Source organism: Chiloscyllium plagiosum, chromosome 11 (genome assembly GCF_004010195.1).
Source record: "Chiloscyllium plagiosum isolate BGI_BamShark_2017 chromosome 11, ASM401019v2, whole genome shotgun sequence".
NCBI classification, from domain to species: Eukaryota; Metazoa; Chordata; class Chondrichthyes; order Orectolobiformes; family Hemiscylliidae; genus Chiloscyllium; species Chiloscyllium plagiosum.
Genome location: NC_057720.1, coordinates 53,759,780 through 53,785,825, shown reverse-complemented (window position 1 = coordinate 53,785,825; position 26,046 = coordinate 53,759,780). Strand labels below are relative to the sequence as shown.

The following is a 26,046-nucleotide window of genomic DNA, read 5'->3' as shown; positions in this document are numbered from 1 at the left end:
CCCACCTTATCTCAGTCCCAACCCCCGGATTCAGCACCACCCTCGTGACCTGCAATCTTCTTCCCGACCTCTCTGCCACCATCCCCACCTCCTTCCACCTATCACATTCCCAGCACCCCTCCCACAAATTCCCCCCTACCCTTTATCTCAGCCCACTTGGCACACCAGCCTCATTCCTGAAGAAGGGCTTATGCCCGAAACGTCGATTCTCCTGCTCCTCGGATGTTGCCTGGCCTGCTGTGTTTTTCCAGCACCACATTTTTCAACTCTAGATGTTAGATAAGCAGAGTAACCACTTGCGAGCTGTTTTAGGTATTCAAGCTTATAAATGTTATTTTCTCAAGTGAGTCAGTTGGATGACTAGCTGAAGCAAGATAAATGTCAAATTTTCCAATTAAACCACAGCGAGATTTAGGAAGAAAAGCACAGTCAGAGTTGACGGATGTAGGAATGGATATGTCTGTCTTTTCCAGATTAATAGATTTCACCAAAATTCCAATTATAGCCCCTTCTTCCAAACTCCCCTTTTTGCTGTCTTTGTCAGAAAATACAAAATGTTTACCACCATTTCCTTCACTTTGGATTTATAGCATTCAGATGGACTTATTCACCATACCTTACCAACCTGTACTATGGGAATCAGATTTTAGTTGCCTACAATTAAAGTCCCGTCAAGGCAACAGCTCAAAAACCAATTTGATAGTTTTGCTATGCAGGACTGATTTACCTGAAATTTTTTTTTAAATCAAATTTACCACATCACATTTCTAAGCAACATTCAATCCAGATTATTTTTCCAAACATTTAAATGCAAACTCTGAAAACCTCTGAAAAAAAAAAGACTGCAAAAATTATTCAAAAATAGTTCAGTAAAATGACTTGATCACCAGAATAATAAAGGTATTCCAGATTATAAATTCAAGATGCATATTCAGAGAACTCAAATGAAGAGCTAGTGCAAGATGACACATCAAGTAAGTGATGTTCATGGAGTTTGTTGCCCTGGAGGAGGATCTGATGCATCAGGCTGCTCCTGACCCAGAGCATAGTGACATTAGAGTTCACCACAAACAGGTGAATGCATTTGTGAAGACATTTGCACCAGACAGGACTTGGCCTCAATATCCACCTACTATTCAGCTGACACAAACCACACCCCTCAAATGCAGTATGCAGACATCCAATCATTAAGCTATTATTAATAAAGCTTAATGATTGGATTAAGCTTTTCTATTAAGCTATTATTAATAAAGTTCAACACCACTCCAAATTCCTTTGTTTTAAGCAAATAAGCTGAAAAAACATTGCTGCTCCATTTTCCTGCTCCTCGTTCTCACAGCCAAACAATACTGATCAAAATTGTAGATTTTTGTTTGACTAATGACTCAGTAGTTATCCGGTATCTAAACAGCACTCAAAGCAAGCTTTGCTCAGAATGCATTACTACCTTTGGTTCATTTCTTATTATTTTAGTTGCGTCATTACATTTTTTAATTGTAGTTTTTTGTTGGCAATATACATTCAGAAGAGTGTCTTTCCAGACTCCTAGGTGTCTCAATCTCATCTGTGCTCATTTCACCATTCATGAAATATACATTGTTTTTATTTTGTATATAATATGAATCACTGATCTGTACTAAATTTCAACCATTGTTTAGTCCATTCATTTTGTTTAGATCATTCTATAATTTGAATTGCTTCTTGTTCTTTACTAGCAGTCACTGGATACATGATTAGGATATCAACTCATTTGCTTTCATGTTCAGAATTCAAATAATTAAACGTACATTAAAAAAAGTTTCCAATACTTAGTATGCATCCCTTCATTTTCTGCTTTCTAGCACGTTTGTTTCAACCATTTCGTTTACCTATACGTAACTGCTAGTAAATTCTCACAGCTTTAAGTTTCATTAGTAATCCTTTCTTTGCAACGTCATATCAAGTGTCTTTCGAAAATCCATGTACACAAGATCAAAAGATTACCAAGGAATTATTTAGATATTCACTTCCTTACAATGTAGTCAAGGAAGTAGGTGAAGTTATTTACTATAATCAATCAAATTTTACTCATTAATTCCATGTGAAGTAACCAAACTGATTTAGGTTTGTGGTGATGTCATTTCCTGTTCGTTTTCTGAGGGGTTTATAGATGGTATCTATATCTGTGTGTTTGTTTATGGCGTTGTGGTTAGATTGCCAGGCCTCGAGGAATTCTCTGGCATGTCTTTGCTTAGCTTGTCCCAGAATAGATGGGTGGTCCCAGTCGAACAGATTTTTTTTCATCCGTGTGTAGGGCTACGAGGGAGAGAGGGTCGTGTCTTTTTGTGGCTAGCTGGTGTTCGTGTATCCTGGTGGCTAACTTTCTTCTGGTTTGTCCTACGTAGTGTCTGTGGCAGTCCTTGCATGGAATTTTGTAGATGACGTTGGTTTTACCCATGGGTTGTACTGGGTCTTTTCAGTTTGTTAGTTTTTGTTTGAGTGTGTTGGTGGGTTTGTGTGCTGCTAGGATTCTAAGGGGTCTTAGTATGGATATCAAACCTACAGCTCAGCGAGCAAACCTACACCCTAAACCTCAACCTGAGCTACAACCTTGCATAATGGTATGCCATCAGCATGCATTGGCTATGATAGTGCATGCAAATCTCCAATCTCTCCTGAAATAAATGCCATCTAATCCTGGAGAGCTAGGTGGTTTAAATCACTGATAAATTATATGAAGTCTTTAATAAAAAAGTCTTGAGTAAAACCTTTTGTTTATTGTTTATGGCTCCCTTTTGAAAACTGCACAGTTACCTGGAGAATCCCTGGACTTGTTGCAATGTTCCAACATAGCACAACGTACCCAGGAACAAAACCTCATTTTCTGCTTGCTTTAAGTAGTTTACAGAGGGATCAACATCAAATTAATAACATCAGAAACTGCCCACTTTGTGCCTAGCCTTCATTTTTCTAACATTTTCCATTATGGGCCCCACGAGCTACCCGACGAAGGAGCAATGCTCCAAAGCTTGTACTTCTAAATAAACCTGTTGAACTATAACCTGGTGTTGGGTGATTTTTAACTTTGGGTGTTTTGAAGAGCATTGAGGTAGACAAGCCCCAAAGACATGATTGGATCTATCCCAGAATACTGGGAGAGGAAATTGCTGGGCCTTGTGAGAAATCTTTTATCCTGTTTAGTCACAGACAAGGTCCCAAAGGACTGAAGAATAGCCAATATTGCCCTCTTTAAACAAAGAAGCAACAGGGATAATCCATGAAAATACAGGCCAGTGAGCCTCATTTCAGGGGTAGGGAAATTATTGGAGAATAACATAGGAGTCACTCACATGGCAGGCTAATACAGAAAGTAAAGTCACATGGGATCTGCAGTGAACTGATAAAATAGATTCAGAACTGGCTTGATAATAGAAGACAGTAGTAGAAGGATGTTTTTTTGACTGGAAATATTTAATCAGTGGTGCGCCACAGAGGTCAGCACAAAGACCCCTGTTGTTTTAATATAAATGTTTGGAGAACGTAGATGGCCTGATTCATAAGTTCACAGGCAAGACAAGTTGGGAAGCTGTGCAACAGTGAGGGGCATTGCCAGAGGATACAGCAAGGTATAGACAGGTTGAAGACTTGGACAGAGAAATGTCAGAAGGAATTTAATCCAAACAAATGAGAGGTGATGCATTTTGGGAGTCAGTTTAGCTCAGTTTGCTCGACACTTGGTTTGTGAAGCAGTATGATGCCAACAGCATGGGTTCAATCCCAAAGCCAGCTGAGGTTACCAAGAAAGACTCAATCTCTCACTCGGAGGTATGTTGGCCCTCAGGTTAAATCAACGTCATCTCTCTCTCCCCAACAAGAGAGCAGCCCTATGGCCTGGTAGGATTATGGCGACTTGTTGCATTTTAGAAGGAGGTAAATAGGGAATAAATGGCAGAACCCTTAGAAACACTGACACAAAGGAACTCGACATATAGGTCCACAGTTTCCTGAAAGTGGCAATACAAGTGGATAAGGTAGTCAAGATGATACACTGCATGCTTGGCTTCATCAGTCAGGCCGTAGTAAATAAAATTCCGAAGTCATGATACAGCTGTATAGAACTTTAGTCAGACCACATTTAGAATACTGCATACAGTTTTAGTCACCACACGATCAGAAGAATGTGGAGGCTTTGGAGAGGGTACAGAAAAAGCTTAGGATGACATTGCTGATTAGGAAGTTATTAGCTAGGAGGATAGAGTGGAAAACTCTGTTGGTTTGCACTTGAATGGCGGTTGAAACAAACACTAATGCAATGCTGAGCCAGCTTATAACTTCGACACTTGGTTTGTGAAGCAATATGATGCCAACAGCATGCTTATAAGAGAGGGAAAGACTCCACATCACAAAAAAAACAGCCATATACAACTGAAGAGACAAGGACAGCACAAAACTAAAAAGAAAAGTTGCACAAAATGAAAAAAAAAAGCAGCTCATCCTGCCAAACCAAAAACGATAAAAACAAACTAGCAGAGAACATAGAACAATACAGTGCAGAATAAGCCCTTCAGCCCTCGATGTTGCACCAACCTATGAACTATTCTCAGCTCGTCCCCCTACACTATCCCGTCACCATCCATGTGCTTATCCAAGGATTGTTTAAGTCTCCCTAATGTGGCTGAGTTAACTACATTGGCAGGCAGCGCATTCCACTCCCTTATCACGGAGTAAATAACCTGCCTCTGACATCTGTCTTAAATCTATCACCTCTCAATTTGTAGTTATGCCCCCTCATACAAGCTGACGTCATCATCCTAGGCAAAAGACTTCCACTGTCAACCCTAATCTTCTGATCATCTTGTATATCTATCAAATCCCCTCTTCGCCTTCTTCTTTCCAATGAGAACAGACCCAAGTCTCTCAGCCTTTCCACAGACCAGGCAACATCCTGGTAGATCTCATCTGCACTTTTTCCAATGCTTCCACATCCTTCCCAAAATATGGCAACCAGAACTGTACACAATATTCCAAGCGTGGCCGCACTAGCGTTTTGTACAGTTGCAGCATGATATTGCGGCTCTGGAACTGAATCCCTATACCAATGAAACCTAACACTAATGCAATATGCCTTCTTTACAGCACTATCAACCTGGGTGGCAACTTTCAGGGATCTATGTACATGGACTCCAAGATCCCTCTGCACATCCACACTACCAAGAATTTTTCCATTGACCCAGTATTCTGCCTTCCTGTTATTCTTCCCAAAGTGCATCACCTCACATATATCTGCATTGAACTCCATTTGCCACCTCTCAGCCCAATTCTGCAGTTTATCCAAGTCCCCTTGCAACATGCATTCTTCCACACTATCCACACTACTTCACTGACTTTAGTGTCGTCTGCAAATTTACTAATCCATCCACCTATGCCAGCGTCTAAGTCACTTATAGAAATGACAAACAGCAGTGGTCCCAAAACAGACCCTTATGGCACACCACTAGTAAACTGCCTCCAGGCTGAATATTTTCCATCAACCACCACTCGCTGCCATCTTTCAGAAAGCCAGTTTCTAATCCAAAGTGCTTAGTCACCCTCAATCCCATGCCTCTGCATTTTCTCCAACAGCCTATCATATGGAACCTTATCAAAGGCTTTACTGAAGTCCATATATACCACGTCAACTGCCCTACCCGAATCTACATGCTTGGTCACCTTCTCAAAAACCTCAATGAGGTTTGACTGACACGACCTGCTCTTGACGAAATCATGCTGACTGTCTCCAATCAAATTGTTGCTTGCTAGATGATTATAAATTCTCTTATAATCCTTTCCAAAATCTTTCCTACAATGTGCGTAAGGCTCACTGGTCTATAATTACCTGGATCATCACTACTGCCCTTCTTGAACAAGGGCACAACATTTGCAATCCTCCAGTCCTTTGGTACTAAACCTGTAGACAATGACGACTCAAAGATCAGAGCCAAAGACTCTGCTATCTTCTCCCTAACTTCCCAGAGAATCCTCTGATAAATTCCATCCAACCCAGGAGACTAATCTACTTTCACTCCTCAGAATTGATAACACCTGTTCATAACTAATGTCTATCATTTCTAGTCTAATATTTCATAGCTCATTCTTCTCCTTTGAGTGAGAAAATGAGAAATGTTCGTTTAGTACCTCTCCCATCTCCACAGGGCCTACACAACTTCCCACTTGTCTTTGACCTACCCAAGTTATCCTTTCACTACTCACATACCTATAGAAAGCTTTACAGTTCTCCTTTATTCTATTTGCTAAAGACTGCCCTTGTCCTCTCTTTACGCTTCTTAACTCTCTCGAAATCCTTCCCAGCCTCAGCTGAACCATCTTGCCTCATCAACACATAAGCCTCCTCCTGCTGTTCATTACCAAGCACCAAATCCAACGTGGCCACCCCTCTTGTCGGCCCTTTGACGTACTGTGTCAGGAAACCCTCCTGTAACACTAGACAAAAAAACCTATCCGATGTACTAGAGTTATAGCATTTCCAGTCAATGTTGGGGAAGTTAAAGTTCCCCCATAATTACCACCCTGTTCCTTTCAATCCTACTCAATAGTTTTGTCAATCCTCTCTTACACCTCTGTGGAAGATTGTGGTGGCCTATAAAAAACCCCAAGAAGTGCGACCTCACGTCTCCTGTTTCTAACATCAGCCCACACTACCTCAGTAGACGAGTCCTTGTCAAAAGTTCTTTCAGACACTGTTACATTATCCATGACTAACAAGGCCACATCTCCCCCTCTTTTACCGGCTTGCTTGTTCTTAGTGAAAGATATAAATCCTGGAACCTGCCACATCCATTCCTCACCCTGTTCTATCCATGTCTCCGAAATGGCCACAACATCGAATTCCCAAGTACCTATCTATGCTGCAAGCTCACCTACCTTATTTTGGATACTTCTGGCGTTGAAGTAGATACACTTCAAACCAGCTTACTGTCTGCCAGCACGTTCCTGTGACCATCAAATCTTGTCCCTGTCCTCCCTACACTCATCCTCCTGTGAACTGCAACTACACCTCAGGTTCCCATCCCCCTGCTGAGCTGGTTTAAACCCAACCGAATAGCACCAGCAAATTTCCCACCCAGGATATTAGTACCCCTCTGGTTCAAGTGAAGACCATCCTGTTTGTACAGGTCCCACCTTCCCCAGAATGAGCCCCAATTATCCAAGTACCTGAAACCCTCCCTCCTGCACCATCCTTGCAGCAGTTTGAGAACTACTAAAAAGGGATTATGAAAGAAAGTTTGCCTGGAACAAAAATCAATAAAAAGAAATATTATAGTTACATAAAGGTAAGTAGGTGGCCAAGGGTAATGTTGGCCTACTGAAGGCTGAAAGTGGGAATACTGTCAATGACAGTGGGAAAATGGCAGACATGTTGAATAATTAGTTTACCTCTATTTACAGCAGAACAGAAGGAACACTTGCTGGAATTTTCAGGGAAATTAATAGTGGATTGATGACTTACAAAATAAAATTAACAGTTAAATATCGATAATGAAGAAATTAATGGAACAATAAAGTTACAAATCCACAAGTTTTGGTTTTCATCTAAGGATGCTAAAGAAAGTTGGGGAGCAAACTGAACGATTATAGTTGGGGCATCTACAGAGCTCCCTAGATTTAGGAGTCCAACCCTCTGGATTGGAAATTTGTACATCATTCTTTTTAAGGGCAAAATTACAGATCTGTGGAAGGGAAATTGTTGAAGTCTGTAAATAAAGGATAGAGTAATTAAGCACCTCAAAATTATCAGTTAAATCAAGGAAAGTCAGCATGGATTCATGACAGGTAAGTAATGCCTGACAATATCATGGAATTAAGGATAAATTGCTAACATTGTTGGGAAATTGGTCGAGTGACAAGCAACAGAAAATTGGGATGATGGGTAGGTACTCAATTTAGCTGGACAATGTGACCAGTGATGCCCCACAAGAATGTGTTAGGGCCTCAATTATTCACATTAAGTTATTAACTACTTGGATAATGGCAGGAAGTAACATCCAAATTTGCTCATGACAAAGTTAGGCAGCATTGTAGATGATAACAAAATTACATGAATATTGATAGACTAGATGAACAGGCAAAACTGTGACAGATGGATTTCAGCGCAACTGTGAGGTTAGTCACTTGAGTTAAAAAAAAGGTTTGATCAGGATACTTTTAAATGGTATGAAGTTAAATACGGTACATGCCCAAAGAAATTTGAGATTTCAGGAGCACAGATCTTTAAAATGCCAAGAACCAACTGAAAACAAAACCAAGGCTGATATGATAATCAGAGGGTTCGATAGGGTGGACAGTGAGAGCCTTTTTCATCAGATGGTGATGGGTAGCACAAGGCGACAGCTTTAAATTGAGGGGTCACAGATATAGGACAGCAGCTAGTGAACTTCGAAGACCCTAATACAGACAAACAAAAAATGCCATTTACAAATAAACCTTGCAAGAACTGTAACAAACACCACGTTGGACAAACATGCAGAAAACTCACTACCAGGATACATGAACATCAACTGGCCACAAAAAGACATGACCCACTCTCACTAGTATCCTTACATATAGATGAGAAAGGACATCACTGACTGGGACAACACATCCATTCCAGAACAAGCCAAACAAGAGACATGCACGAGAATTCTGAAAGCATGGCATTCCAACAGGAACTCTATCAACAAACATGTTGACTTGGATCCCATTTACCACTCCCGAGAAAAAATGAACAGGAAGTGACATCACCGATCCAAGGAAACAAACACAAATAGAAAGTGGGCCATACCACCAGCACTTCATCTGGAGGCTGACTGATTTTACCTAGTACGGTGACGAAATATTTGAAAATGAACCTTCCAACTCAGCAAGTAAACCTACATCCAGAATGTAGGCAGATGCCAGAGGTAGTTTCTTTCCTCAGAACGTAGTAAGAGCGTGGAATGCCATTCCTGCAACAGTCAGACTCACCGACTTTAAGGATATTTAAATGGTCATTGGATAAATATATGGATAAATGTAGAATAGCATAGGTTAGATATACTTCAGATTGGTTTCATAGGGTGGTGCAACATCGTGGGTCGAACTGCCTGTACTGCGCTTAATGTTCTACGCTATGCTTCTCTATGCTAGATTTTGTATACAAGGACACAAAGACTATGTTGTAGTTTTACAAAACCTTGGTTAGGCCCACATTATATACGGAGGGTAGATCTGGGCACCACACCTTAGGAAGGATGTGCTGGTGTTGAAGGGAGCAGAGTATAGGTCTACACAATGATACATGGGCTTCAGGAGTTGAGTGAGGAGCAGAGATTGTTCAAATTAGGCCTATTTTCTCTAGAATTCTGAAGCTGGAGTGATCTGACCAAAGTCATTAAGATATTAACAGGAAAAAACAGGGTAGCTCAAAGATGACTATTTTACTGGTTGGAAACTCTAGAACAAAAGGGGTGTTGTCTAAAAGTCACAGCCAAATCATTCAAGAGTGATGTTAGGAAGCACATCTGCACACTAAGGGCAACAGATATTTGAACTCTTCCAAAAACAACAGTTGATGCTAAATCAAATCAGTTAAATTTTAAACATCAGAGATTGTTTAACAAATATTTATCTAAGACATTAAAGGGATACGGGCTAAATGTGGGTAAATTGAGTTAGGCCACAGATCGCCCATGCTCTCAGGGAATGGTAGAACGGACTCAAGGGACTGAATGGCCCATGACCCCTTAGACTACAAATATTTAGTCTATATTTAGTTAATTAAAGTCACCCATTATGACCACTAAATTGTTGACATCCCCAATTTCCTTGCAAAGTTTCTCGACATCCCTCCTCTGCTTGGTGTAGTCCATAGATTACCTATTAGCATAAGTGCACCTTTTTTTGTGTCATCGCTGAAGGACAGAATGTGGCTTAAGCTGCTCAGAGTTCTACTTGACAAAATACAACTAAGAGGAGAACTGATAGACATTTTCACAGTCACAATGGAGCAGCCTAGCACACAGGAGCTGAAACTGCTCATGCTTCCCACAGAAGGATCAAGAATGCAAAGACAGTGATTTTTAAACAAAGCAAATGTAATGGGAGATGCACTGATTGGAACAATTGCCAGGTGAATCTCATTGACCAGGAGATCCTTGATTGGTGTTATTAACCTGGGCTAATCAGAGCCCTGCCTGACTGATACGAACAGGAGATTTAGAAAGACTCCCGATTCTAGAGATTGGCTCTGACCAGTCAGCTCAGAGCCATGTACTCTGCAGATATAAATAAAGGGTGAGCTTGGTGATGGGACACTGGCCTCAAGTTATTTCAGTGGTTCTAGTTATGGGCTTGAAGAAAATCTGCTTGCAATGGTTGTCTTGGAGTCGGGTGAGCATTTTTAGCATAATACCTTCATTTGGGAAGTATTTTGTTTTCATTCACTCATGGAATGAGGGCATCACTGGCTGGGCCAGCATTTATTGCCTGTCCCTAATTGCCCAGAGGGCAATTAAGAGTCAACCACATTGTTGTTAGTCTGGCTTACGTGACACCTGACCTGATAAGAATGACAGTTTCCTCCCAAAAAGAAGTGAACTAGATGGGTTTTTTGGACAATCAACAGTGATTTCATGGTCATCACAAGGCCCTTAATTCTAGATTTTATTTACTGAAATGACATTCTGCCATGGTGGGATTTGAACCCAGGTCACCAGAACATTACCTGGGTATCTGAATTAGCAGGCCAGTGGCAATATCATTAGGCCATCAACTCCCTCTGACTCATTTGATTCTGAAGACTGGGCCAGTATGGGGAAGGAATGTGTTATTTGCTTCCTGGGCAAATGAAAAGCAATGAGTCATCCTTCTGACTGCTTGTGGACTCACAGCATTTTTTTTGGTTACTCGGAGCCTAACTTTCCCAGAGGCAGATACTGATACCTTTCAAAGACTTGACAGATTTAGTGAAGGAATGTTGCCACCCCAAAACCTCCTAATTCTGACATGCCATCTGCTTTATTTGACTTTTCAAGAACAAGGGGAACACATAATTGGGATTTTTGGGAGGGGAAATGTGATTTTGGTTTAACCCTGAATGACATGCTGATCAACCACTTGGTATATGGGATTAATGACATAACCATTTACAAGCAGCTACTAGGTGAAGCCCAACTGAACTTCAAACAGACATGGCAACTGGCCTGCTCATGAGAAAATGCAGTAAGTGGAGTGTGGAGATACAGGGTACCCCAACGGAAGTGGATACTATCACCTGTCTGACAGAGCTTGGAGAACACCACTTGAGTGAAGGCAATCGCACAGCCCCATATAGGGCATAACTTGAAGAGGGACCCTAGGTCAGCCCACAGCAGAACTCCAAAACAAGGCTGCGCCTCAGTCAAATGGCTAGAGTTTTCTTCAGGCATCGAGCCAGCAAGCAGACTCTAGACAGCAAAGGAGCTCTACAAGGCTTCGGTGTGGCACAGCTGTTACTTATGTATTGATCCAAGTCTGGTTGGTCTCAAGTCTTGCTGCATACAATCACACTGTCAGATACATTACAAATGGCTTTGAATGTTGTGCAAAGTTAAACAAATGTGACTACATCAGTTCATTAATGAACCAAGTGAAGATTGTTGTCCTGAAGGATTTTCCACATTGCTGGGTATGAAAGTCTGCATTGTAGCAGCAGTAGAAAAGTAGGACTAGGGGCTTAGCAGTTATGCAGCACAAGCTTTTAGTTCCACTTTCCTGCAATGAACTGATATGGTGTATTTTGGGATACAGTAATTGAGCCTAAAGGGTCTTTTCTTTTGCTATTGCCAAAATAGCAACAATTCTACTGCTAAAAATGTTGCCAGGACAGCCTGTGCAGTATCCAGTGTCTTCAAGTATTCCACCATATCACGGAGTGAATTAAATTGGCTGAAGAGTGGCATCCATTATACTGGGAACCTTAGGAGACAGCAGCCTGGATGGGCTATGCAAAAAGCAATTTTGGCAAAGAAATTATTGCAAATACTTGATCCTCATCCTCTTCTGTACAAAGATTCTCTTTCCCATTGTTGAGGATGGGGATATTAGGTGTAGTCATCTCTTTCACTTAGTTATTCAGTTATCCATCACCATTCACAGCTGGATGTGCTAAGACTGCAAGGTCTATATCTGATTAGTTGGTTGTATGATTGTTTAATTCGGACTACCAACTGCTGCTTCTGCTGTTTGTCATCAAGTGGGAGGTGACAGGACAGGAGTGGAGAGGAGTTGGGATGCTCAGGTCATTTCAATCAGGTCCTTGCATATGCCAGTTCAAAGACTAGGAGTGTCAAATGACATAGCTCTTGTTCCTTTCGTTCCCTTAAGGAAAGTTTTGCATTTTACTCTAAAGTTAAGATGGAACACATTTTACTCAAAATTAAGCCCTTCAAAAATCATTACCCATGCAAAAATGGAGCCACTGACTTTTATACAAGCACACACTAATTCAAAATTATTTTTTCCGTCTGTGAACAATACCAAAGAATATTCACAAAAGTCAGTTAAACTTAGATTTGAAGCAACATTTGTATTTTGCACATAATAATGCACTGTAAACTGAACTCAAAACAATGCATTTTGACAGAGCACTGCCAGAAGAAATCTACTTTGTAGCAGTGTGAACAATTTCATAATTACAATATTACAACATATTGATCAGCTGTTTAATTGTATTCAAGAATAGGCTGGGGCTGTTTTCGGAGGCTGGGGGGCAGGCCTTAGAGGTTTATAAAATAATGAGGGGCATGGACAGGATAAATAGACGAAGTCGTTTCCCTGGGGTGGGGGGAATCAAGGACTAGAAGGCACAGATTTAGGGCGAGAGGGGAAAAGATATAAAAAGAGACCTAAGGGGCAACGTTTAAACACAGGGTGGTGCGTGCATGGAATGGGCTGCCAGACGGAGTGGTGGATGCTTGTACAATTGCAACATTTAAAAGGCATCTGGATGGGTACATGAATAGGAAGGATTTGGAGGGATATGGGCCAGGTGCTGGCAGGTGGGACTAGATTGGGTTGGGATATTTGGTCAGCATGGACGAGTTTGACCGAAGGGTCTGTTACCATGCTGTATATCTCACTCTGACTCCAAGTTAGTGTTTATCTATTGGGGGATATTCTGTGCTCTCAAGGCTCAAGGATCTTGTGGTAGATCCAGAGGGTTTGGGTTCAAGTCCCACCTGTCCAGAGAAGTATGCCATAACATATTCACTTTATTTTTTATTAAAAAAAACTTTAGCTGAAACAGTGCTTTCTGAATTGAAGATGCAGGTTCAAAGTGTCACTCTCTCTCTCTCTCCCCACCCCAAACAAATTTCTAAATAAAATGCATTCCAATTGGATTCCAACCCAATTGTTCACTGCCTGGCCAAGTTGTAACAATCTACACAATCTTTTTATGAACCAAAATTAAGTCTTGTCAGTCATTATTATACAGTAAATTTCTGTACACAGTAATACAGCAACCAATTTGATTTGAAGGAAATCAGATAAAAATCATATTCCACTAAATAGTCATTACACTTCTATATCAAATCAAAAACCTAAATACATTAATTCTCTAAGGAAAAGTAAATGAAAACTAAATTCAATTTAGATTTTAACTACTTTGGCTCAATCCTTCAAGAAACATCAGTCTACTGATACTTAGAATCGAAGTTTTTAGATTTAAAAAGATCTTTCAATATGCAATTGAAATTATACATTTGACAGTATTTTAGGTTTGCGTGAATCTACCTTACTTGGAAATACTCTTTAATAATTACGTGATCAACTAGAGCAGAGTGTACTTAATGGAATATTTAAAGGTACCAGAAAAAAAACTCACCTTTGTGCCCTAGCATCACAGCAAGGTGCAACGGTGTGTTTCCTAGAAAACAAAAGTATTCATAATCAGATGTCGATAATGTCAGTTATTTTGCATGCATAAGTTTACAAAATCAAAATGCCCAATTACACCAGATCCACTCCAAATTTATTTTCATACTTTTCCATTTAAAAAAGGCTTAATACAGAAGAACAGGAGCTTAATTGTATTTATCTATCCTAATGTTTTAAATTTCCAATCCACATGTATAGCATTGTCCATCAAGACCTGCAGGTAATTTTGCTCTAGTAATAGTCAATAAAAGTTTAGGTTCCTGTGCCAAACCAAAGCACATAGCTATAATATAGTGGGGAACAATGAAAATGATTTAAAAAGGGGTGTTTAAGACCAAGCAAGATGTTATAGTTTATTACATGAATGGCAAAGCTGATACTGTATGAAAGCGTAAGAAAGTCATAAGTATAATTTAAAAGTTGAAGTGTTGGAGAAAAACACCTTGCCAGATTTCTATTAAAACACAATTTGTGAAACAAAGATTAAGGGGAACAAAAGTTAAGGAGTGAACTGTAATGCAAGGACTCAGACTGAAGCAAGAGAGGAAACTTGTGGTGGTCTGAATTTATTCATTATCTAACATTGTTTTCTGACCAGTGATGTAAATAATAGGAACTCAAGCTAATTATGGAAATTGTAGCTTTGAGTCATGGTTCATGATCCCTGAACACTACGGGCAATTTAGCATGGCCAATTCACCTAACCTGTACATCTTTGAACTGTGGGAGGAAACCAGAGCACCTGGAAGAAACCCACACAGACACCGGGAGAATGTGCAAACTCCACACAGATAGTCGCCTAGGGTTGGAATTGAACCCAGGTCCTTAGCGCTGTGATGCAGCAGTGCTAACCTCTCAGCTACCCTTGATCCAAACAATACAGACATTGAAACTATTTCTGGAACAGCGATACCCAGAATATTTTAATGGAAGGAATTTTGATAGATTAAAAGGAGTAGAATTGGGAGTGCTATTCTGGGGAGGTAAGAAAAATGCTGAAAACAAGGGGAGGCAATGGCCTTAAGATATTAGTGGATGATTAATCCAGAGACCCAAACAATGTTCCGAGGACCTGGATTCAAATCCTGCCATAGAAGATGGTGGGATTTAAACTCAAAAAAATCTAGAGAATTGAAAGTCTGACAATGACCACTGTCAATGGTCAGAAAAATACATCTATTCTCTAGTGTCCTTTAGTCTGGCTTACATGCGTCTTAGACCCACGGCAATGTGGTTGACTCTAAATTCATTCATGGAATGAGGGCAATTAACTACTTTACGAAATAGCCAAATTTGTTGTAATTCACATCCAAGGCCCTAATTTCTGGCCGACTGGTGTACAGGAAGGCAGGCAATTTAGAAGACCTCCTCCTTGGGCACAGATTTTACGTAATAAAGGAACTGATAAGAGTTGTGAAAGTGATTAAATCTATCCTGAGTCTCAATGTTGATGATGGAGTGTGAGCATGTAATGCCCACCAGTACATTTTAGGCCTTCCACAACTAGGTCTTAAAACAAGAGAGCATGGTTGCAACACCTAGATTTGATTAGTTTTTAAAAATAACTCTAAGCTTGCAATGCACACTCCTTTGGATAAACAAAGCTCATTTCTTAATTTTACTCAATGTCAACCTAAATTCCAATAAAGATAAATAACCAATACGGGAGAAAACTGAGCCAGGCAGCATCTACAGAGAAAGAAAGCTAATGCTTAGAGTCTAGATGACCCACAGAAGTGTAAAGTGTAAATTGCTAGGTGCTGTGAAGAGTCATCTAGAGACAGTTAGCTTGCTCACATTCTATGGATGCTACTTGACTCTGATCTTCAGCATTTTTTGTTGTTTTCAGTACAGATTCCAGCATCTGCAGTAATTTGCTCCTCCAATAAAGGAATTGGAAACTGAACTTCCACAGTAGTAGTGCAATGCAAAATTGTATCTATCACTATTGCTTAAAGCACATAATCTATTCAATTTCTTCCTAACTAGTGCAACAGTTTGAATTATAATGGGATTACTGCTGGAACCTTAATACTCTAAAGCAACTAGAGATCATGAATCACCAAAAGTTGGATTTGCAGGTACAACAGAATCAGGAAGGCAAATGGGATTGAATTTAAGAGCAGGGAGGTTCTGTTGCAATTGTACAAGGTGTTAGTGAGGTCACACCTAGAGTATTGTATGCAGTTCTGTCTCCTGACTTGAGCAAGGATATTCTGACTTTGGAGGCAGTGCAGAGAAGATTCACCAGGTTATACAATTGTAGGGATGTCCAACATGGAAACAGACCCTTTGGTCCAACTAGTCCATGCTGACCAGTTACCCTAACCTAATTTAGTCCCATTTGCCAGCATCTGTCCCATATCCCTCTAAACCCTTCCTATTCATAAACCTATCCGGATGCCTTTTAAATGCTGCAATTTTACTAGCCTCCACCACTTCCTCTGGCAGCTCATTTCATACATGCACCACCCTTTGTGTGAAAACATTTCCCCCCTACATCCCTTTTAAAATTTTCCCAACCCTCACCCTAAACCTGCGCCATTCTAGTTCTGGACTCCCCCAACCCGGGGAAAAGACCTTGCCTATGTACCCTATCCATGCCCCTTATGATTTTATAAACCTCTATAAAAGATCACCTCAGCCTCTGACGCCCCAGCCTATTCAGCCTCTCTCAATAGCTCAAGTCCTCCAACCCTGGAAATATTCTTCAAAGGGTTCAGAACGATTTGCAAATTTTACAACATCCTCCTGATAGAAAGGAGATCAGATTTGCAAACAATACTCTAAAAATGGCCAAACCAACATGACCTCCAAAGCTCCTGTAACTCAATGCTCTGACCAATAAAGAAAAGCATACTAAATGCCTTCTTCACTATCCTAGCTACCTGCGACTCTACTTTCAAGGAAATATGAACCTGCACTCCAAGGTCTCTGTTCAACAACACTCCCTCCGACTTTAACATGAAGATGGACAAGTTCTGTCCTGATTTGCTTTTCCAAAATGTAGCACCTCACATTTAGCTAAATTAAACTCCATCTGCCACTCCTCAGCCCACTGGCCCATCTAATCAAGATCCCGTTGTAATCCAAGGTTCCTTCTTCGCTATCCACTACGCCTCCAATTTTGGTGTCATCTACAAACTTACAAACTGTACCTCTTATGCTCGCATCCAATTTATTTTTATATGGAAGAGTAGCAACGGAGCCACTACCAACCCTAGAAGTACACCACTGGTCACAGGCCTCCAGTCTGAAAGGCAATATTCCACCATTACAGTCTGTCGGTCTTCTACTTTCAAGCCAGTTCTGTGCCCAAATAGCTAGTCCTCCCTGTCCTCATGAGAGATTCCAGAGATGAGGGGTTACCCTACAAGGAAAAGTGGAGTCACCTGAGACTGTACTTGCTAGAATTTAAAAGAATGGGGAGGGGGGAAAGGAGTACTGGATAGAAACAAAATTATGAAAGGGATATAGAGGCGAGCAAATTGTTTCTCTTTTGGGTGAGACTAGGACTTGGGCTCAAGATTAGGGGGGAGTAGATTTAGGACAGATGAGGAGGAACTGTTTTTTCCCCCAGAGCATAGTGTATCTTTGGAATTCTCTGCACAAGGAAGCAGTAGAGGCAGCTTCATTAAATATATTCGAGACATAGTTGGATGGTTTTTTGCATGGAAGTTGAATTAACAGTTTTGGGGACAACGCAGGTAGGAGGAGCGAGATGGATAGGTAGATCAGCCATGATCTTAAATCAGTCTGCTCTGCTGTTCAACAGACCAAATACCCTACTCCTGCTACTATTACTAAGGTACTATCAAATATATGGTAACTAAATTTGCTGACAAACTTATTTTTTTTTCCAAGCTCCTCTTTATACCAAAATCAATAGAAAACTAAGGAATATAGATTAAATAAGATGGCAAAAATTGGCAGAGCAATCTGGTGTGGGAAAATGTGAACTTGGCCACTTCAGCAGTAATACACTAAAACAGAAGAATAAAACCTCCATAAACACAAGGGATCTGGGTGTCTTGCTACCAGTCATAAAGCGTAGTAGGCAGGTAAAGTGATTAGTGAGGCAAATAAACTGTTACATATTTCAAGGGAAATGGAATACAAGTTATATATTTTACTGCAGCTGTTTATGGCCTTGGTGAGACCACAACACAACACAAGTATTATGCAGAGTATGGTTTCCTTATTTGAAAAAGGAAAGGAAATCTAATTTTGTTACAAGCACTTGAAAGATTATGCACTTGACTCATTCTTGGAATGACAACGTACCTTAAAGTTAGAACAGCGAACATAAGAACCAGGAGCAGGAGTAGGCCATCTGGCCTTTCGAGCCTGTTCCACCATTCAATAATCTTTTGGTGGCCTTAGTTCCACTTAGCCACCCTCACACCATAACCTTGAATTCCTTTACTGTTCAAAGAATTCATTCAACAAAGAATCCTTAACCACTTCACTGGGCAGGGAATTTCACAGATTCATAACCCATTGGGCAAAGACGTTCCTCAATTCAGTCCTAAGTCTCCTCCCTCCCACCCCCTCACTCCCCAAATTGAGGCTCTACCCTCTTGTTCTAGTTTCACCTGCCAGTGGAAACAACCTCTCTACTTCTATCTTATCTATTGCCTTCATAATTGGGTTTCTTTGGAGGTCCCAACTCATTCTAAATTCCAATAAATATAATCCCGGTCTACTTAGTCTCTCCTCATATGCCAACCCTCTCAACCTAGTGAATCTCCTCTGCATTCCCTCTGGTGCCAATACATCCTTTCAAGTAAGGAGATGCAGTACTCCAAGTGTAGCCTCATTAGCACCCTATACAGCTATAACATAACCTTCCTGCATTTAAACTCAATCCCTCTAGCAATGAAGGACAAAATTTTGTTGGCGTAATTACCTGCTGCACCTGCAAATTAATTTTCTGCAGTGATTCATGCACAAGGACATCCAGGTGTCTCTACACAGCAACATACTGCAACTTTTTTTTTACAACCATTGAAATAATAGTCCTTCTTACTGTTATTCCTCCCAAAACTAATGACTTCACATTTATCAAAGAGTACTCCATCTACCAGAACTTCGTCCACTCTCAAAAACTACCTATATCCCTCTGCAAACCTGGCTCTACTACTCATCTTAGTGTCATCTGCAAACTTTGACACAGAACACATGGTTCCCAACTCCAAATCATCTAAGCACAGGAGTTGAAAATGAGAGATTTCCACGATCCTAATGTTGCTTGATTAAGCAGATCACAGGACTCTTCTGGGAAGGATCAGTTATAGGAATGAAGTGCAAGTATGAGAGGACTCTCTTCAGATGAAAAAAGACTGTTTAAAAAAGGTAATTAGTCAGCAAAAAATTCTCTTCCCCAGAAAACTGGGGAGGCTGACTCTTAACTTTTAAGCCTGAGCTAGATAGATTATTGACAGACAAGGGAATCAAGAGTTATGGGACAGGAAAGACAGGAAATCAAGTCAATACAATCAGGTAAAGCATGCTATTATCAAGCAGCAGAACAAACTCAAAAGGATTAACTTTCTTCAACTTAACATGAAGACAACTGAAGCTATATATTCAAGTGTTCACCACAAACGCTCAGCCTGAAGTTAATTTCTCTTCTTGTTCAACATTTACGTACAATGTAAGGTTCTTCTATGATCTGGGGTGCACTTCTAAATTCGATGTATTAGAATGATCATAATTTTAATCTCCAATCTTTGCACAAACACCACTGCACTTGTTACCTCCAGACTCAACTATTCAAAAAACTTTCTCTTGGCATTTCCTCCACTTCATAAAGCTTCAAATTGTATTTTGGTTAAATTGGAGTTTCTTGGATACATCCATTATTTCTATCCCTGCAGGCCACTAAAATAGTTTTTAAAATGGATTTCAAATCCCTTTGTGGGCTTAACGTACCACACCTTTCAACATGGGTTTTTTAAAATTCTGCCCCTTGGGACAATCTACTTTTCTCCTATCCTAAGGGCAGCTTTCATGAACCTCTTTTGTGTTGTACAATTCTTTCACAGCTCCTTCTTATTAAGGAAAGCTCAAAGCATTATTTGTAACCGAGCTTTCAATCATCCGTCCAATTCCTCTCTCTTCTAGAGAAAGAAAAATGAGCATTAAAATAAATTGCATAAAGTTTTGCAGTAGGAGTACCAGGAAACAGCCTAAAAAAATCTCTACATAGGATTTCAAAATAATTGTTTAAAGCTCATAAGACTTGACTAGATTTAACAATTAGAGGGATCTAGTCCAGAAGTTGACAACTTGTTCTACTGTTAGAAGTGTATTTTGGGCAAAAATAGATGGAAATAAATTCAGGACAAGGATTCCAAACACCTGAGAAAGATGTACACAGTCAATGGGGTTACACCATGATACAATTTTTTTTTCTATTTCAATACAGACGCCACCAAAGGATAAAACAAATAGTCTCGGTCAAGGTAGAGAAGGGCTTCAAGAATACAACAAAATCTGCTTAAGATCAGAATACTGCAAATTGAACAAAAGCAAGCAATTTGATATCTAATGTTGGCTGACTTTTCAGGGAAAAAAAAACCTCAAAAACATGAACTATTAACCAATTATGGTTGCATTTAAAATAGATATAAAAAGGAAAGATAATCGAAGCAATAAAAAATCTTCCACTTTGCTTGAAAGAATATATGAACTATACCATTGTTTCTCAAAGTTAAAAATCACAACACCAGGTTACAGTCCAACAGGTTTAATTGGAAGCACACTAGCTTTCAGAGCGTCACTCCATCAGGTGATAGTGGAGGGCTCAATCCTAACAATTTACAGCAAAAATTTACAGTGTGATGTAACTGAAATTATACATTGAAAAATTGATTCTGTTAAGCCTTTCATCTGTTCGAATACAGTGATAGTTTCACTTTCATGTGTAAATCACAAAACCTTTTTTAAAAAAAGGTTGCATCCTCAGGTTAGCTGTTAACAATGGTGATAGCTAGACAATATGTTGAAGGTGTTGGCCCCCTGTGCTCTCTGTCTATGCCATGCAAAGTACAAATTCACCCCACAAAATAAACGTGTGCGTGTCTGTCTGGGTTGAGGATGTGAGTGTGAGCGCCACTGAAGTGTCCCCCAACTGGGAGGGAACACCCCTGTCTGTTTGTTGTGCGGTGCCCACCATTGCACTATACACCCGCCCACCCCCTCACAGACTTAAGACACTGTACTCACTACACTTTCTCACACTCAACCCCCAACCCAGACAGACAAAGACCCACATGCACACATATTTTGTGGGGTGAATTTGTACTTGCAGGGTTACATTGTACTTTGCTCAAAAACTGCATACATTCATGTAAAACTCCATTATCTCACTTTTTAGATTAGAATCAATCTGAACATCATGGCATAGACAGAACACAGGGGGCCAACACCTTCTACATATTGTCTAGCTATCACCATTGTTAACAGCTAACTTGAGGATGCAACCTTTTTTAAAAAAGGTTTTGTGATTTACACATGAAAGTGAAACTATCACTGTATTCGAACAGATGAAAGGCTTAACAGACAATGAATTTTTCAATGTATAATTTCAGTTACATCACACTGTAAATTTTTGATGTAAATTGTTAGGATTGAGCCCTCCTGATGAAGGAGTGACGCTCCAAAAGCAAGTGTGCTTCCAATTAAACCTGTTGGACTATAACCTGGTGTTGTGATTTTTAACTTTGTACACCCTAGTCTAACACTGGCATCTCCAAATCATTATTCCTCAACCAATCAAGCATTTAGCTATCCTTGAAAAGTATTGAAATAAAATGCAGCTTAAATAAATTCTGATGAGCAATTCAAGTGTCTAGGTTCCACATACAACATACATTAGCAGGCAGACTGCAGCAGTTGAAGAAGGCAGCTCACCACCACCTCAAGGGCAACTAAGGACGAACAATAAAATGCTAGCCAGCCAGCAACCTCCAACTTCCACAAGTGAATACGAACAGAGGCTGGGGCTGTTTTCCTTGTCAGAGGCGGAGAGTGACTTCAGAGATTTATAAAATCATGGAGCAGGGATAGGGTAAATAGACAGCAAATTTGCAGGTGTTTGTATATGCCATTTTACCACCTCCTTAATGGTAGTGCCATGGGTTTGGAAAGTGCGGCCTGAGGAGCCTTGGTGAATTTCTGCTAAGCATCTTGTAGATGATGATCAACATGGTTGTTGAGTAGTATTGGAGGGAGTGGATGTTTGTAGATATTGTGCAAATCAAGCAAACTGCTTTGTCCTGGAAAATGTCTAGCTTCTTGAATGTTGTTGGAAGAGCACTCAGACCTACAAGTGGGAAGCATTTTGTTACACTCCTGACTTTTAGATGGTGGATAGGCTTTCTAGTCCAGTTCACTTTCTAATCAATAGTAATCACCAGGGTGTGGATGGTGGCCATTTCAGTGATGGAAATAGATTCTCTCAGAGCGAGATCTATTTCCTTGCATTTGTGTGGTGCAAATGTCACTTTTTCAGCCTAACCCTAGATACTGTCCAGGTCTTGCAGCATTTCAACACTGACTGCTTTAGTATTGGAGTTGTGCAATGCAATGAACAAATCAGCAAACATCCCCATGACCTTATGATAGAGGGGAGGATATTAATGAAACAGAAGATGGTTGCACCTAGGTCAGTTCATTGAAGGAAGTCCTGCAGAGATATTCTGGAGCGGAGATGATTGTGGTTGTTGGAAGTCAATCATCTTTTATACTAGGTATGACTTCAACTAACAGAGAGACCCCCCCCCCTCCAAATTTTTCTTTACCCCAGTTCACTAGGACTTCTTGATACCACACTCAGTCAAATGCAGTCTTAATGTCACAGGCACTCACCTCACCTCTGGAATTCTGCTCTTATCTCCATGTTTGAACCAAACTGTAAGGAGGTCAGTTGACAACTCAAACTGGACAATAGTGAGTTGGTGTTGCCTGATAGCATTGTCACTTACCCCTTACATCACTTATTATGTGAGGGCAGTCTGATGGGGCTGAAATTGGCCAAGTTGGATTTTTCCAGTTGTGTGTGTATGGGTCATACCTGGTCAATTTCCCACATTGTTAGGTAGCTGCCAGGGTTATAGATGTACCAAAATAGTTTGGCTAGAGGCACAGCAAAACTCTGGAGCTTAACTCTTTAGTATAGTTGAAATGTTGCCAGCCTTTGCAGTATCAAGCACCTCCACTCATTTGAGATCACGAGCGATTCTAATTGGCTGAAAACGTTCATCCAAGATGCTAAAGATCTCTGGAGGTGGCTGAAATGGATCTCTGGTTGAAAATTGTTGTGAATGCTTCAGTCTAATCAAACATGCATCTGTGATGCATAGCTCGGTTATACGCTGACTACCTGTGGCAGATGACAGTTGCAAAGGCTTCAGCCTCATCTTTCTGCACTAATATATTGGGCTCCCCAATCACTAAGAATGAGGGTATTTGTAGAGATCCATCCTGCTGTTGTTTTTTGATTGTCCTCCACCAATCACAGCTCAATAGTGCTGAACTGCAGGACTTCGATCTGAACAAAAAGCTGGTTCTTCCTCGCATGAATTACATCAATACAAGGCAGTAATTCATCACCTTTTTCTGAAAATCAATTAGGCATGTGCAGCAACATACCATGTGAATGAATAAAGAAAGCTTAAAAGATAGTCTGTTGAATTGCAATGAGGCCTAAAAGGTCAAATTGCATTTAGAGATAAGCACACGATCAATGAAAAATTTGTGGTTGGTAAACAAAGACACATCTGAAGATGATGGGGCATACTGGCACTGTGTGGAGAAGAAGGTGAAGGTCTAGGAACAATTGGAGGCGATGCAAAGTGATTACCAAAGTACCAAAACTTTACCCTAACTATGCAAGAGTTTCCATTAACTGGACCGCTCTGAAATACACATCTTGGTAGAAAAAAAATGAAAAGCAACAATATAAACTAAGTAGTTTAGAACAGAGGAGCCTGGCAGGACAAGTTTAGAAGGGCATCTAAAAGCACATGGAAATATCTTTACAAAAAAAAAGTGAATGATGAATGCATAAGAGTACAAAAAGTAAGGAAGTAATGTTAAATCTTGATCAATCAATGGCTAGGTACCAAACAGAGTAGCTCCTGGCCAAAGTGTTGTAAATATACTATATTTTTTAGTAGAAATAGTAGCAAGGCTATCACATATCATAGAATAGCTTGAAAAGCATTCATACAATGTGCTGTCAAACATGGAAACTGTTCACTACTCCTCCACAAGCCTCACTACATAGATATCTCTAAATTGAAATTAAGGAATGCGAATTTAGGAAATTTACTTGATAGCCACTAAAGACATTGGAAAAAAAAAAGTTTGATCTTGTCCACTGATGCATACGTGAATTTTCTTTGTCACAATAAGACTTAAATACTGCAAAATATAGTTGGCATATTTAATTTGAAAGAGGAGTCCCAACCCTTCAGGTTTATTGCTGAAGATTTCAAAGTTAAAATTTTGGATTTTTGTACGGATTCATCTCCTCCATTCCATTTTTTTCCCCCTTTTTCACATGATTTACCATCAAATTAATGATTCTCACTTTGTGAAACATGTTAACAATTCTAACAGATTGGTTAGTAAAATACTCTTTTTTTTTCCTCATCAAGGATACTAGCTCTCCTATAGAAGGAACTCTTATTTAGACATTAATAAGCTTTTGCACTGAAAATTGAGGTTATTAATGGTCAGCACGTAAACATGTAGCAAATAGCTGATTCAGTGATGAACAGATAGCAAAGTCAACCTTTGCAACATTATGGCCTTTTAAGTAGGTGTACAGAAAGTTTACTAAAATGATTGACAAGAATAAAAATAGATATCAGATCTATAGAGAGGCTAAAGAAACAAAATTTGCAGTCGTTTCAGCAAGTGAGGTTGGGGTAGAGATTTAGGGATGTTTAAAACCCTAGTTTTAGTGGTTTCTCCTTATGTACTTTATTTCCAGTGATTGAGAATCAGAAAACAGTTTTAAAGTAACTAGTATAAGAAAGAGGAAAGACAAGGTGACTTTAAATTTATTAGGTCATGGAGCAGAACACAGCCTAGAAAGGATGGCAAAAACTATTGATACATTTCTTCCAGAAACTCAACTTTACAAGTACTTGAAATTAAAGTCTGTAAATGTTTCTGGATTCAGACTAAAAAGTTCTTTTGAAAAGCTGTCAAAGTGAATTGCCTCATTTTATTTTGTTGAAATATTAAACACTTAGAGTGAGCTTTACCAGTAATAAATAATTTCAATATATCTGAATGAAAACAGCAGGAATATCCACTCAAAACTAGGTCATCTAGGTGGTTAAAATACATGTGCTCTTAGCTTTTGTGTGTATTTACAAAGCAAAGTGTTTAAAACTTGAACCAAATCTCCTTTACAGTTTTGCTAACACAATACAGGCTCATCTGTCACAGCGTACTGTTAGTGGATCTGTACAAAAGTAAGCAAGCACGATTGTAAAATTTACGTTCGATGACTATAAAAACCACAGTCATTACTCCAAAGTTCTTAAAGATTTAAGCACAAGACCAGGTAACTAAACAGATTTTGTATTTTCCTCACGCAGGAAGAACTGTTTGGTCAACCTTATATCGTAAATTTAAGCTGAAATCTGGGCATAGGAAGTGATAAACGGAGGAAAGATATAGTCATTATTGCCTAATTTAGTTTGTAGAAGAACAGATTTCGTAATATCCAAGAATGCATATTTACTCAACTTCAGTTTGCAATCAATGCTTGGAGCAACTGGTATCTCAACAGCCCGAGATTATTGTAACAAAAAAAAACTTACCGTGGAGATCTTTTTGAGCTATATTGTGTGTCCTTATCGATGACGATAATCTACGGATATCGCCTTTAAAGACGCACTCGTGGACTGGGAAATCCTCATTTCTAGTCGTGGACGCCTCCGTGGTCAAAGTCGGGCTCTTGATCAATTTGTGATTCGTAAAGAGCTTAGCCCGGTTTTTAGTCCTTGCCGCCTCGTCGTCCTGTTCAGCCCCAGCCTCCTCTTTGAATAGCCTGTGATCTCTACGCACCGAACGGCCGTTGGAAATCCTTTCCGCTTTCTCTCCTGTCAT

The 26,046-nt window shown here is 39.9% G+C and overlaps 1 protein-coding gene across 1 annotated transcript in view; it reads right to left on the bottom strand.

Annotated features, from left to right (window-relative positions):
• The window catches only part of ankrd13c (ankyrin repeat domain 13C), a 104,366-nt gene extending 78,320 nt beyond the window's left edge, over nt 1-26,046 (bottom strand). The window contains exons 1-2 of the mRNA XM_043700104.1: nt 25,758-26,046; nt 13,859-13,900 (exon numbers count right to left, since the gene is read on the bottom strand). Of these exons, the coding sequence (XP_043556039.1) occupies nt 13,859-13,900; nt 25,758-26,046 (331 nt within the window). The remainder of the gene's footprint in view (nt 1-13,858; nt 13,901-25,757) is intronic.